We start from the raw sequence: 14,941 nt of genomic DNA on the forward strand, positions 1-14,941 counted from the left end.
GCAGATCGGGTGCTACTTTTAAAAAACCGTTCCTAAAAATCTATTTATTAGCACTCCTTCTCTAAGTTATTTTGATAATATTTTACACTTATTTGTTGTATATTGTACCTTCGCAGTAGAACGTAAGCTCTCTGAGTATGGTTTTTTTGTCTATTTGTCATGGTTGTTTTGTCTTTGTAACCCCGGTTTCTAGCATAGTCCTTTGCTCACAAGAACAAATAAAGTTGAATTGACTCCTTTAGAAGAGCCTCCCTCAAGGTCACCTCTGCAAATATCGTCGCGTTCTAAATGTTTGCTTTCAGAACTGGACAGCTCCAAGGGGAGTTTAGAGGCTGGGTCAATATCCTTATCCAACTGAATTAGAATTGTGAACTTGGGCAAGTCCCTTTCCCGCTGTTTCTCAGGTTTTTTCATCTGCAAAATGAAAGTATTTATTTTCAAGTTCCCTTCCAGTCTTAACATTTTATATTTCATGTTCTGAGGTCTCTCTGTCATGATATTCTTTCTTTATTCGTAGGTCCCTTCCCGTTCTAAAATCTTACCCTGCGAACTCTTCCCCCTTAGGGTCAGCCGGATCTCTCTAAGGCTAGGCTTAGCGGGGACTACAACTCCCAGCATGCCCCGAGGCGCACCTCCTCCCGCACTTCCGGCGTGTGGCGGCAGCGGCGGGTAGCGAGCCAGGGCGACGGCTGCGGGCTGAGGGCGACGAGTGACAGGTCGCTACGGGGCCGGAGCCGGGGTTGGGACCGGGACTGGGGTGCCTGGGGACTAGCTTCTCTGCTTCTCTCGCTTGTCCCACCGAGGTGACCTTCATGGGCCGCGGGCCCCAAGCCCCGGGGCGGCTGAGGTGGGTCGTGTGAGGCGGCGGCAGCGGCGGCGGGTGGCTGAGGCCGAGGGAGACTGAGGCGAGCGAGGCCCGGGCCCTGCCGGGCGCTGAGGGAGGGTAGCGATGTTCGTGCAGGAGGAGAAGATCTTCGCCAGAAAGGTCCTGAGGCTTCATATCTGCACCATGGAAGGCACCGAGTGGCTGGAGGAGGTCACCGAGGATACCACGGTGGAGAAGCTCAAGGAGCGCTGCCTCAAACACGTAAGGAACCACCGCGGACCCCAGCGGGCCCTGCCTCCCATGCCCCTCACCCGGCTGTCCCTCTACCCTCTTCACCCCGCCCTAACCCCAGGTCCCGCGTCCCCTTCTCCTACGGTGGCATACAGATGAGACCCGATCTGCTCTCTCCTCCGTTTACATTTTCCTACCTCCGCTTAACGTTACCCTCTTCTCTTTACTCTTCTTTTTTCACTGATATTTCTTCCTTATTCCATCATTCCTTCTTCCTCTCTTTTTCCCATTTAGAATTTTGTCTCCTTCCTTATCGTCCTTTACTAAAGTTTCTTTCTCTTGCTTAATCTACTTTCTTTTTCCTTTTGACCCTTTTCCCATTTGTTTTTTTCTCACACTTAACCTCTTTCTCCCTCTTCCAGTTCTTCCTTTTCTCAGTTTATAGTTTATTCCCCCAAACAACTAATAAGTATTAAGTACTTTTTATTTTATTTTTTGTTATGGGGATAAAATATAAATGAAACAATTCCTATTCTTAAAGAGTTTACTTTCTGAAAGAGGAGTAAGCTAAGATATTCATTCGTATCTGTAGTGACATAACTATAATGAGCAAGGATATTCATCAATATCTGTCCTGGCATAGATATAGAGTATGCATGTGAGGGCATTCGAAGTTGAGAAGTTGCCCCACCCCATCCTCTAATCTTTTCACATTTTTCCTATTTTCTCCTCACATTCTCCTCCCCAGTTATAGTATCTGTATCTTTTCCCTCTTTCATCCTTTTTTTCACTTGTTCATTCTTAATTTCTGTCTCCAATTTAAACCCATTTAACTCATTTTTCCATTTCTTTTTTGCCCATCTGTATTTTCATTCCTTTAGGTAATCTTTTTTCACTTATTTTCTTCCCCTCTTATATTTCCATTTCTTGTTATTCTTTCTTCTATATCTTTTTACTTTTTTTCTCCTCTAGTTTTCTTCCTTTTTCCTCCCTTCCTCTTTTAACTTCTAATTTTTCCCCTCATCTCCCATCTCCCTTGACTTCAATCACAAATTCTTAGTCTGTGAACTCCTTTTCACCTACCTCCATTCTATTTCCTTTGGTTTTTCCTTTTCTCTCTCTCTCTCTCTCTCTCTCTCTCTCTCTCTCTCTCTCTCTCTCTCTCTCTCTCTGTAGTACACTGAGTCCTAGTCCTAACTTTGCTACAACAAGCTTTGTAACTTCAGTAAGGGATAGCATCTCTAGATCTCAATTTTTCCGTTTGCAAAATAAGGTGGTTGAATAAGATGATCTTTAAAGGACTTTTCTAGTTCTAGCATTCCATTATTTTTTTCCTTTTTTTTTCCTCCAGAGAAACTATGAAATTATAGAGGGAAACAGGTAGGATACTAGATACTTGCCTTTATATAATTTGTTTCAACTCTTTTGAGTCAAGGAAATTTTGAAAAGGATCTTTATATTCCTTTGTCATTTTAGTAATGTATAGTCAGGATGAAGCCAAAACTTCAATTCAAAATATCTGTGACATTACTAACTATGTGACCCTGATCAAGTTACTTAACCTCTCCGTGCTGTAGGCAGAGAAGATGCTAACCTTCATTGGGAGAAGAAATTTCCTAATCTGAATTTACTGTATTTATGAAATCACAGGTCCCTGTCTTTCTGGAGAAGTTTTAATTTTTTTTCAGTTAATCAGTCCACTACAAACTCATAATTAGCATTTTAAATTATGCTTAAATGAAGCTTTAGAGACCTTAAAATTGTCCCTATAAAACCTGGCATTTTGTACTTTTCTTATTAGCTATTATTTTTGTTGCTTTTGCCAAAACAAGTTTGTTTATTTTTTTCCTTACCTGAAATCCCTAAAACATTATCTCTTCTCTCAAGGTTTCCTCTTTGGTCTGAACTTAGCACCTTTAAGAAAAAAACTGATGACTGATTTCTGATTTTTTGAGATGACCACTTTTAAGTTTATTGCACACAAATGAAATAATGTGATGTTGTCTATGTATTTGTGTGTGTGTGTGTGTGTGTGTGTGTGTGTGTGTGTGTGTGTAATATAACTAATGGCTGAAATGAATTTTTGGAGACTTAAATTCATTTCTGTAAATTTTAACTTTATAACACAATTCATAGACCATATTTATAAATGCCTAATTAAATAGGATACTTGTCACATTGATTACATAAAATACTATTCCTGAAGCTGTTGTCTCACCATAATTGGGAGAAAAGCAGTAGACTCTGTCACCACAATAATCCCTTACACGAAGTGTTTATGTAATATTTATGTTTAAAATATTCATATTATATGTGACTATGTAATGTACATGTTGTAATCTATATGTTATAATATCAGTTATCCTTGAATGTTTAAAATGTAGATAAATTTTGCCCCAGTGATTCTTTGATGTGTTATGGTAACCACCTAAACTAGTTATAATTATTTTCAGAGATTAATGAAAACTATTTTGTAGAGTAGCTGTTGTTACAGAATTACATACAGAAGTATGGAGTGTGGCCTGCAATTGTTTACTTAGTAGGTATAGAGTTATGGAGAAAAGAACAGAACTTATTTCATTTTAAATTCTGAGAAAGCATTTGTATGTATGAATATAGAGATTTTAAGAAAAGAAGCCTTAGTTTAAATTCTGGCCTTTTCACTTTCCACTGCTTACTGAGCTAGCTTGTTTATTCTCTGAGCTTAGTTTCTCTAGTCATAAGATGGTGTTGATAATATACTGTTTGCCTTGTAAGGTGGTTTCATAGAAACGACTTTATAAACTTTAAAGTATTATATACATGTGAGTTAAATATAACATGCGCAGATCAAAACAATGATACTTAATGACCCGGTGATACATTTAAGATAGCTTACTTTTTTTTCCCTTGAAGATTCAATATGGTTTTTAGATTTCTGGAAAACTATCAGTGCACCCTTTAACAAGGAAAATTAGGACACAACCTGCTTTTCTTACATTTTAGTCTATTTGTAAAATAACTGTGAGACTTTACTGTTGTTTCTTATACAGCTTTACTATGATAGTAGGTGATCTTGAAACATGTTTCTACTTTTGTAAAAAAAAAAAAAATTAAACTGAATTAACCTGCTTATAAAGTTCATACTTCAAGTGGTTAGTAGGTAGTAACTTACTTGTCAGTGACATATAGCTTAGCAAAGCTTTTTAACTAATAGTATAGATTTACATTACCATTATGATGATATTTTATGAATAGGGAACAGGAAATGGAAAATTCTTCACTGATCACAAGTACATGTTAATGAATTTTTGGAATACCTTGGGATAAATTAGGTAGCCAATTTAGATAGGATGATAATTAGTATATTCTTGAAATTTATCATTCAAGTAAGTATTAGAATGCATAGATGTTGTTTTTTTAATTAAATTCTCTAATTTGAATTTTTTCTTCTCTATGTAGCCTCCGCAGATATATGGGACAGGCCACCAAGGGTATTTCACATTGAGTGAGGGAGACATAAATTACTGTGTAATGATAGCTAAGTAGTCAGAAATATTTTCATCCTCACATCCCTTATCCTTCTACTGGATTTGAGCTATCCCTTAGCTGCAGTCAGAATTCATTAGTCAGGGAAGTGATAATTCTGAAATTTTATATGTGAATGTCACCCTGGAAACCAGTTCCTGAATGTCACATACTGCTGCAGAGCAGTAATACCAGAGTATATATTTCAGTTTTTATTATATCTTCTCATTTTTTTCTCTCATGTGTGCTTAGTCTATCAATGATTTTCTTCCCTCTTGCCATCTTTGATGAAAAGGAATGAATGTTCTTTTTTTCACATCTAGAAATTTAATAATGTTATTATTTAAAGATGATGATAACACTAATGAAAGAACTGTCTTTACCATACTGTCTTTTTGCAAACTAGGATCACCATTGTATTTCAAATCTTTTTTTTTTTTTTTTTTAATTTTTAAAGATGAAAAAATTTACCCTCTTGAACTATGGGTTTAGTTATATTAAAAAAAAAAAAAAACCTCTGATATTTTTGAGTTATATGCTAAGATCTCAACCAGTTGTCTAAATTTAAAAACATGGTTACTAACACAATATTTAGATCATATCATTAATATGAAGGCAAATCAACTTCTTTAGAAAATTTAGTTCAGTCAGTAACAATAACTGTAATTATGTTAAATGTATATTCTGACCAACTATGCTGCAGCTAAGCTTGGTAGGATTCATGTTGAGTCATTAGTTGAATTGGTGACCTAAATGTCAATATCTTTGTTATATTCTACCACACCTTAATCTGTTCTAAAACAGCTTAGTATGTAATAGAGATTACTCATTCTTACCTTCCATTTCTTAGATCTTGTTCAGACTCACCAGACCAGTATGAGGTTTGTATTTAAAAAATTATATTTCATAAGATAGGTTCTGAACTTTATAATCCACATATCCAATTATTTTTTAAAAAAATATTGTTTCTGGGAACAGCTATTTCATAGTTCAGAGAGAAAAAAGTTCATTTCTGTCATAAAAATGTATATTTAAGTGGAAAATGACTCTTAACACTGTTTTACTTAAATGTTCTTCTCATCCTAAAGTCTTAATGATCATTCTCTTTTACTGGTTTTCATCTAAGGATAACAAAAGAAAAATGATACAAAACTGCCATCTCTAAGAAATCTCATAAGAAATATCACAGTTTTAAAAAATGTCAAAGTGCCATGAGTGTTTTTGAGAGCTTATAGAATCCTGTACCTTCACTGTATCTCACCTCTGTAGCTTAAAAACATAAAAGATAAGTACTCAGGAAGGCATGTCAGGTATTATGGATAAGGTTTATGTAACTGAGCTATTTGGAAAATACAGTTGTTTAATAGAAGATTAAAAATTCTGATTATGATCATGTGGTAGTCTTATAGTCAGGTAAATAGCAGTCTCCATATCTTTTATTTTTCGATCTTTGAAGGGGTTTATCTGGTGAAGATATTGTCAATTGTGTAATTACTTGTAATTCATTGAACAGAGTATTTAACTTGCTATTATTACCTATCCCACATTTAAGCCTAATTAATTAATATTAGTAATTATCCTGAGTATAAAAATGTAATGTTACCATTTCAAGTTTTAAAGTGTTTTTGTTTAGCTTTAAAACTTAGAATCATACTATTTTTTGCTTCACTTTTAATTCAATGTCATTTTTGTAGCTTTTTTATTCATTATTAATTCATGTATATATTTTCATATTACAAATAATATTTTTATATGCCTTTCATTTTACATTTGTTGAAAAATTGTTCTTTTTGGAAGAGCTTTAATTCCTGAACATGTTTCAACATACTTAATATCAATTGATAAGACTTTAGTAAGTGCCTACTCAGTGCCCCAGGCATTATGCTACATTTTGGGAAAGCAAAAACAAAAGCAAAACAGTCCTTGCCCTCAAGGATCTTACATTCTAATGGGGAAGACTACATTTATTAAGTACCTGCATTGTGTTTACAAAAATGAAACCAATCATACCTATGCTTAGTGGAATTCTTCTAAATAATTCTAGATTACATTTTCTAACCTTCCTCCAGAAGCATAATATTCTTTTTTTTTTTTTTAATAATCACCATTTATTTTAAAAGTATATGCAAAGATAATTTTTAGCATTCACCCTTGCAAAATCTTGTATAGCAATTTTTTTCTTCTTTCCTTCCCTCACCCCTCCCCTGGATAGCAAGTAATCCAATATGTTAAACATGTGCATTTCTTCTATATTTCCACAATTATCAACATAAATTTTCTTGATGAAAGTCACACCTGTCTTAGGAGTCTGACAGATTATAAACTTGATAGTACAGCCAAGTGTATAAGCAGTACCAATCAGAAATCTATAGGACTACATTTTAGAATTAATTGGTTTATGAAAGGAAAAACTTTTAAAAGAAAAATTAAGGATTATGTCCCTAATTTAATGATATCTCAAACTATTATGGATAGCAAGGTGGTACAGTGGGTAGAGCTTCTGTCCTGGAGTCAGGAAGATTGTAAATTCAAATGTGGTTTCAGACACTTAGCAACTGTGTGACCCTGAGGAAGTCACTGAACTGTTTGCTTCAGTTTCCTCATCTGTAAAATGAGCTGGAGAAGGAAGCAGCAGACCACTCCAGCATCTTTTCCAAGAAAACCTCAAATGGGGTCATGAAGAATTGAATGTGACTGAAACTATTCAATGACAACAGTGAGCTAAGTCCCCTGAGATATATGAGTACTATTTTAATGGATTTTATATCTAGGTTTTTACTTATACTGCAATTTGGTGCTTTTATGAAGAAATAAGAGTTTAGTTTTAATTCCAGCTTTAAAGTAAGAAAAGAGATTGTATATTTATTTCAGAAATATAATTAAATGACCATTGATTATTCATGGCAAGTTTTTTCAGCCTTGGCTATTCTTGGTTATTCTTAGTTAAAATGCAAAGGAAAGGATTTGCCAAGAAATCCTTTATTTTTTAGAATGTTGATTCTTATAAAAGTTTTCATTTTGTTTTATGTCCTTGATTCAGTCTAGTGAATGGATTTATCTTTACCTTCATTGACTCTACTTTTGCCTATATAAAATTTGAACCATTATTTATTGAATGGATACAAGTAGATATACTGTTATGTAATATTCTTAAAAGTTATCACTGTAGGTCAGTAAACATTGTGTAAAGATGAGTCAATGCATTCCATCTTATATATTTTATCATGTGTCACAACATAGTGCTAAAATAGACAAGTTAGGTGAAATCGGGAACTACTATGTGACCTAAGCAAAAATGCTGTTGCACATGGAACATTATATACATACAAGACATATGCTTATCACAGTGGAACAGTCATGCTGTCACTTTCATTTCAAACTAAATGTTGAGATGGATTACAAAAGTTTTGTCTTATTTCTAATGAAATAAAGAATTGAGACCTTGTATAATTGAGACAAATGATTGTTTCTAAACTCCATTGTATATGATTTGTCTAGAATTATGCATAGCTGGAAATTAAGGTAGGAACGAATTGTATTTTATTTTAATTATTTTAAGATTATTGTGAAAGGTCAGAAGAAAACATTTTTCTGTGAGAATAAGGGAATGATAGAACTTTGGAGAGAATCTAATCATGTGGCTAAAGAGGAAGGAGAGCACATTATTGTTGTGCATATATATGTATATGGTAGATAGGGTTATGATATTGCTTAGGGAAGAGAATTAGAAGAAAGAATTTGTGTATGAATGGAAATCTTGACTCTAAAATTTGCTATGTGATCTTTGAGCACATACTATAAATCCTCCATTCAAGCTTAGTTTATAAAAAACTGATAATTACTGAATGTGCCAGAACTGAGACTAATAGTATTAAATATTCTTTTTCCTCTCTGCATTATGATTGAGGTGGTTAAGAGGTATAATTGCCTTTTTTAATGAATATTTTAACTTAAAGATATAATTATTTTATTTATGACATCCCAAAGGATGTCTCTTTCCCACCCTCTGTGAGGAAACAAAAAGCAGAAAACATTGATTTTTTAAAAAAATATTTATATTCTTTGGTGATTTTAAAACCATTTATTTCATTTCATCTAATGATATCTATGTTTTGAAAAGCACAGATTTTCTTTCTATTGATCTAAAATAGATATTTAATATAAATTGCAAAATGATATAAAATGGGGCATTTAATAATATAAATAGGATATTTAATATAAATTGTAAAACTGCTTGACTGACCACTTTTTATGTTTATTTGCAGAGAAAGCTGCAGAGAAATAACTTTTAAAATTATACTGGATCCTCTTGTCACATTTAGCTGATTTTATCTTCCTTGGCTTAGGAAACTGTTCCTAGGTTGTACTAATTATCAACATAGTATCATACATCAAAGACAGGCAGAGTGACCTATTGATAGAAGTCTGGACTTAGGGTCAGTAAGACTTTGTTTCAAAATCCGCTTCTGGCACATGTTGGTGATGTGACCATGAGTAAGTTATTTAATGTCTTTGTCCCAGATAACCTCTGGGACAACCAAGTTGCTGAACTGCATTGGTAGAAAGAGTTTCCATACTGAGAGTCTTATACTAATGAAATCCTTCTCCTCTCAGATTTTCTGTTATGCAGCAGTTTTCCTCATCTCACAGGCTGGTGTCTTCTGCCATCATCCTTCAATCTCTACTCTCATTAACCTTACATATCAAAACTGTTGTTAGATCTTGCCTTTTTTAACCTTTACAACAAGTCTCATGCACATCCTCTTCCTTCCACTCAATAGCCATCACATGTACAAACTCTCATCACCTGAACTATTACAATAGCCTTCTAATTGCTCTTCGTACTCCACCTTCCTCCCCACTCCAATCCATCTTCCACTTGGTTACCAAAGTGATCTTCGCAAAGTACAGGGCTATGTCATTCTTCTACTTAATAAGCTATAACCTATTATCTCAGGGATCCAGTATGAAATCCTTGGAATTTAAAGCCCTTTATAACCTTGTTCTTTTCTACCTTTAGCTTCTTACTCTTTAATCTTCTCAATGCACTTCACAACCCAGGTACGTTGACTATTTGCTGTTCTTCACACATGTTATACTATCGTCTGACTCTGCAGTTGGGCTGGCTGTAAGTTTCTCTGATAAGTATCATTTCTAAAACATATGAAGAATTGAGTCAAATCTACAAAAATAAGAGCCATTAACCCATTTGATAAATGATCCAAGCATAGAAACAGGCAGTTTTCAGAGGAATCCAGTAACCATCTCACATTTGTGACATTGGCTAACGTGACAGAAAGAAAAATGACATATGTTGGAGGCAATTGTGAGAAAATAAGTACACATTTACACTAGCTGTTATTCATGCCTGGAATATTCTCCTTTCTCATCTTTGACTTCTAGCTTTCTATGATTCCTTCAAAACTCAGCTTAACATTTTCCACAGAAGGCCTTTTCTGGATCCTTTGCTACTAGTACATTCCCTCTAAGATCATGAGGGAAATAAGATTTCATTTATATTGTATATGTTATTATTGCTTTCTGTCTTTATTAGAATATGAGCTTCTTGAGAACAGGCATTAGATTTTTGCTCTTCTTTTTCTGTCCAATGCTTAGCATTGCCTGGCACATGGTAAATGTTTACTAAGTGTTTGTTGATTGAGTGAATGAATGAATTCACAAATTTATAGTATCTTCCCCACTTCTCACCCCAACCCCTGAAAAAAAAATCATGTATTTCAGTATTTGATTGAGTCAGTAAATATTGCTGAAAACTATTAAGTTGAAAGCCTGAGAATCATGAGATTTTTAAGACATAGAGATGGAAGGGGACTTTAAAGATAGTTTAGTCCACTCTCCTGTTTTTTTTTTTTTTTTTACAAAAGAGGAAACTGGCCTTAGAAAGATGTTATTACTTCCTCACTTGTATGTGGATAATAAGTAACAAGAGTAAAAATGTGAATCCAATTCTTCTGATTCCAAATCTAGTGATCTTTCTAGTATACCACACCACTTCAGATGGCTATCATTATCCCCTTAGGTCTTCTTTTCTTCAAGCTAATCATCCCTAGTTTCTTCAATTGATTAATATTTGATGTTTTTGAGTACCTTACATTATTATTACAATATTATATTATTACGTATTATTTTATTACAGTCAAGAAGATAGTATATAGTTGAGTGAATGAGCTAGAAAGCAGTAGCTGCTATCAAAAGCACTTTTAGTCACAGCCTCTTTCTCCATCTGTAAGCACCTTATAAAAGTAAATATTGTTCTAAATTGCTAAAATGGTCCTTATAATATTAAACTGAATGTGTTGAGAGGAGGTGAGACCTCATAGCAGAGCAGCTACTGGGAGTCATTACCTGGGTAGTTTTGCCTTGTCAGCACTGAAACCAAGCCTAAATGCTTTTTCTTAGTTAATACTTATTAAGCCTAAACTATCATCTGTAAGCTAGAAAGGACAACTAATAAATGCTAGCATAGTTAAGAGCATGTCTATGATTATATTTTATTACCACAATGATTAGTATAGTAATTTGGTTATTTCTGATTCTCTTGGTATATGTTTTATTATTTTTTCTAGTGTGTACCTGGGAACTTAGAAGACCCCAAAAGTGTAACACATCATAAATTAATACATGCTGCTTCAGAGAGGGTCCTGACAGATACCAAAACTATCTTAGAAGAAAATATTCAAGATAAAGGTAAGAGAGATTCATGATTAAGTTGCATTATAGCAGTACTATTATGAAAACAGAAATTTGATTTTTTTTATTGATTTGTGTGTTAATTTTCAGTACTGAGAATTACTATGAAAAAAGAAGCAAAAAAATACCGCTGATTTTATTTTAAAAGTATTTTTGTTTGCTTTCTGAAGTAGTTTTGCAAAATGATAGAACTGCAAATAGACATTTAACACTTAAGTTTTAGAAGAAGTTTAATTATTTTTCAAAACAAAATATAAGCCTCAGAAAGAGCTTCTGTAAGTTTGGTCAACTTGACAATTTTAACTGGAAGAGGAGTCATTTTTATAGTATAAACTATCTTTTAATATATAAATAGTAGTAATTTTGTCATAAATTATATGAGACTAGAACTCTAAAGTTCCTTATAGCCCTAACATTTATATGGCTCGCATGTTAAAATTAAATGTCTATAAAACTACATATACTTTATTATGCTGTGTGTGTGAATGAGAAAGAGAAAGTGTGAGAGTGTGTGTCTTATAGCACTAACATCACATGGCTTGCATGTTAAAGTTAAATGTCTATAAAATTATATATACTTTATTATATTGTGTGTGAGTGAGAGTGAGTGTGTGTGTTGTATATGAATGTGAGTGTGTATGTGTGTGTGTTTGTGTGTGTGAGAGAGAGAGAGAGAGATCTTTTCAAAATTCAAGATAATCTGTGCTTTGTCTGTGTGGACTTCCTCCATCAAATTGGTATATGGTTTTCTTGAATTGCTGGACCTGAAAAATTCTGTTACCTAGTAACTTAGTCCTTCTAAACAAGTTGGTACTTGAATATTGCTGGGTTCATACCAAAAGCCTTCTCAGTTTACTAAAGCCTGATAGGGCTTATACTATGTAGTCTTTTAGAACTCATCATCATCTCCATGTCCTTCACTACATATAACTATAATTATATGTCTGTGTTTGACAGATTATTCTAATAAACTCTTATTAAGCAACTATTATATGTAAGTTCTCTTTGAAATTTAGATGACATGTACCACACATATCTGTATACATGCATACATACATATATACATATGCTAATCTTAGGGAGGTAGCATGGTAGAGCCAGAACATCACACATTTGCTTTACTACTCACTATATATAAAATTCTGGACAAGTCACTTAAACTCTCTGGACTTCAGTTTCCTAATCTGGAAAATGAAATAATTGTACTAAATTATTTTTAAGGCCTTTCACATAAAAATGGTGATGGTCAACCAATGGAACTTCTGGAATCAAGAAGACCTGAGTTTATTTACTGGCAGTGTGACTTTGGGCAAGTCATTTAACCTCTGTGCCTCAATTTCCTCATCTGTTAAACCCCACCTCTAGGGTTGATGTGCAGATGAAATATTTGTAAAACAATTTTCACACCTCAATATGCTTTTTAATGTGCTAACTATGACAATGGTAGTGATGTGTTTTACTTCTTTAATCAAAATTCTAAAATATCTCTAATTCTGACCTCTCATTCCATTTCTCACTGTCTCCTCACTCTTCTTAATCCTTATCTTTGTCTTCATTGAAATCTTTTATCCTTCATCCTTCAATAATTTTTCAAGCTATTACCCCTACTAACCTCACTTTCCTCTCTTTTTAGACTTTATAGTTGACCAATTCATTTCTATACTTTACTCTCAAATCCCTTGCTTCTTTTCCTATAGCTGCTCAAATCTTGCCAAATCTCAGTTTTTGGATCACTCCTACCATCCACCCCCTAAACAGATCTGGAGGAATTCACACAACCATATTCACAGGATATTCATGACTAGCTTCGACTGGACCTCACTATATCACAATAATTCTTTTGTTTCTTTCTAATTGGTTCCCTATCTTAACTCTCCTCAGGAGCAATTCCAAACCCCTCCTTTTGTCTCCCTCAGCTCTCTCTTTCCTGTCTTCTTTCTTTCAACTGAAGACCTTCTTACTTTGCTAAGAAAATTGAGGCCATTTTATTTGAGCTCCATCTTTGCCCATTCTCCTCATTTCAAAACTTCATTGCCCATCTCTGACAATGAAGTAGCCCTTTTCTTTGTCAAGGCCAGCTCCTGTACCATCCAGTTTTCTCTTAACAGACTGCAAATTCAATCATCCCCTCTATCACACAAATCTTCAATTTCTCCTTAACTACCTTCAAACATGATCTGTAAAAACCCTTCATTTGAGCTTAACATTTCCTCAAACCATCACTCTACATCTCTTCTCTATTTCTGAGCCAAATTTCTAGAAAAAGATATCTGTATTCAGTGCCTCTACTTCCTCTCCTTTCCTCAATCTTCTACAATTTGACTTCCAACTTCATCATTCAACTAAAACTGCTCTCTCCAAAAATACCAATGATCTCCTAATTGCCAGATCTGATAGTCTTTTCTCACTTTGCATCCTCCTTAATCTCTCTGTTGTATTTAAAACAGTTGACCATCAGAGGAGAGTCTCCTGTATATTCTCTTTTCTCTGGATTTTTGTGATACTACCTTGTTTTGGCTTTCCTCCTGTCTTCCTAAGTAAATGTTTCCAGAGCTCTGTCCTAGGACCTCTTCTCTTTTTCTCTTTTAATGGCCTCCAAACCTGGAGATTAAACTACAGTCTTTTTGCAGATTGTTAAAAGATCTAGACATTCAGCACAATCTTTTAACTTTCAACTCCATATCACAAATTACCAGTTGGACATTTCAAACTGAATATCCCAGAGATCTCCCAAAGGCAACATGTCTTAGCAGAATTTATTAAAATGCACCTCTCTTTTAAATTTTCCAGTTTCTGCTGAAATTCTTCCACTCTCCTGGGTTCTCAACAGCAGTAATGTTCTCCTTGACTCCTCACTCTCCTTCATTCCACACGTTTAGTCAGTTGCTTGTCTTGCCTTTTCTATCTTCACAGCTCATATTCTTCTCTCATATCTTCTCTTTTCACACAGCTGTCACTTTTAAGTTCAGACTCTCCTCATCTCTCTCCTTGATTATTACAATGGCCTCCTAATTGGCTTCTCTGCTTCCAATCTCTCCCTCTTCCAATCCATCCTATACATTGTTGCTAAAGTGATTTTCCTTAAGTGTAAATCTGTCATTCCCTCATTCAGTAAATTTCAGTTGCTTCCTTTTGCTTCTAGCAAAAAAGATAAACTCTTCTGTTAAATTTTTAAAACATTTCATAACCTGTTCCCATCCTGTCTTTCCAGTCTCATGTACCTTACTACTCCTTCTGAATTCTGTGATTCAGGCAAATTATCTGTCGCTCTATTCCTCATACATGACACTATTTCTCATGTCTTCCCTTATTTTACCCCCTGCCTGAAATGACTTTTCTCTCACTTTCATTTCACAAGAAAAATCACTTTCCTCTCTGAAGAGAACTCAAACATCACATGAAGCTTTTTCTTATTCCCCTTAACACTCTCAAATTACTATGTGTTTGACTTTTTATTTATTTAGTACATATTTATATTTGTTTCTGTGGAAAAGTAGGTGACACAGTGGATAGGGTCCTGGGCTGAGATTCAGGAAGACCCTTCTTGAGTTGAAATGTGATAATCTCAGACACGTACTAGCTGTGTGACCTTGGGCAAGTCCCTTAATCCTGTTGGCTTCAGTTCCTTCATTTGTAAAACAAGTTGGAATAGGAAATGGCAAACTA

At 34.4% G+C, this 14,941-nt stretch overlaps 1 protein-coding gene across 1 annotated transcript in view; it reads left to right on the forward strand.

Annotated features, from left to right (window-relative positions):
* The first annotated feature begins 650 nt into the window (after window positions 1–650).
* Window positions 651–14,941, forward strand: part of UBAC1 (UBA domain containing 1) — a 41,849-nt gene continuing 27,558 nt past the window's right edge. Inside the window, exons 1-2 of the mRNA XM_051980350.1 lie at window positions 651–1,087; window positions 11,152–11,272. Of these exons, the coding sequence (XP_051836310.1) occupies window positions 950–1,087; window positions 11,152–11,272 (259 nt within the window). The 5' untranslated portion in view covers window positions 651–949. The remainder of the gene's footprint in view (window positions 1,088–11,151; window positions 11,273–14,941) is intronic.

This window comes from Antechinus flavipes, chromosome 2, assembly GCF_016432865.1.
Source record: "Antechinus flavipes isolate AdamAnt ecotype Samford, QLD, Australia chromosome 2, AdamAnt_v2, whole genome shotgun sequence".
In the NCBI taxonomy this organism is placed as follows: Eukaryota; Metazoa; Chordata; class Mammalia; order Dasyuromorphia; family Dasyuridae; genus Antechinus; species Antechinus flavipes.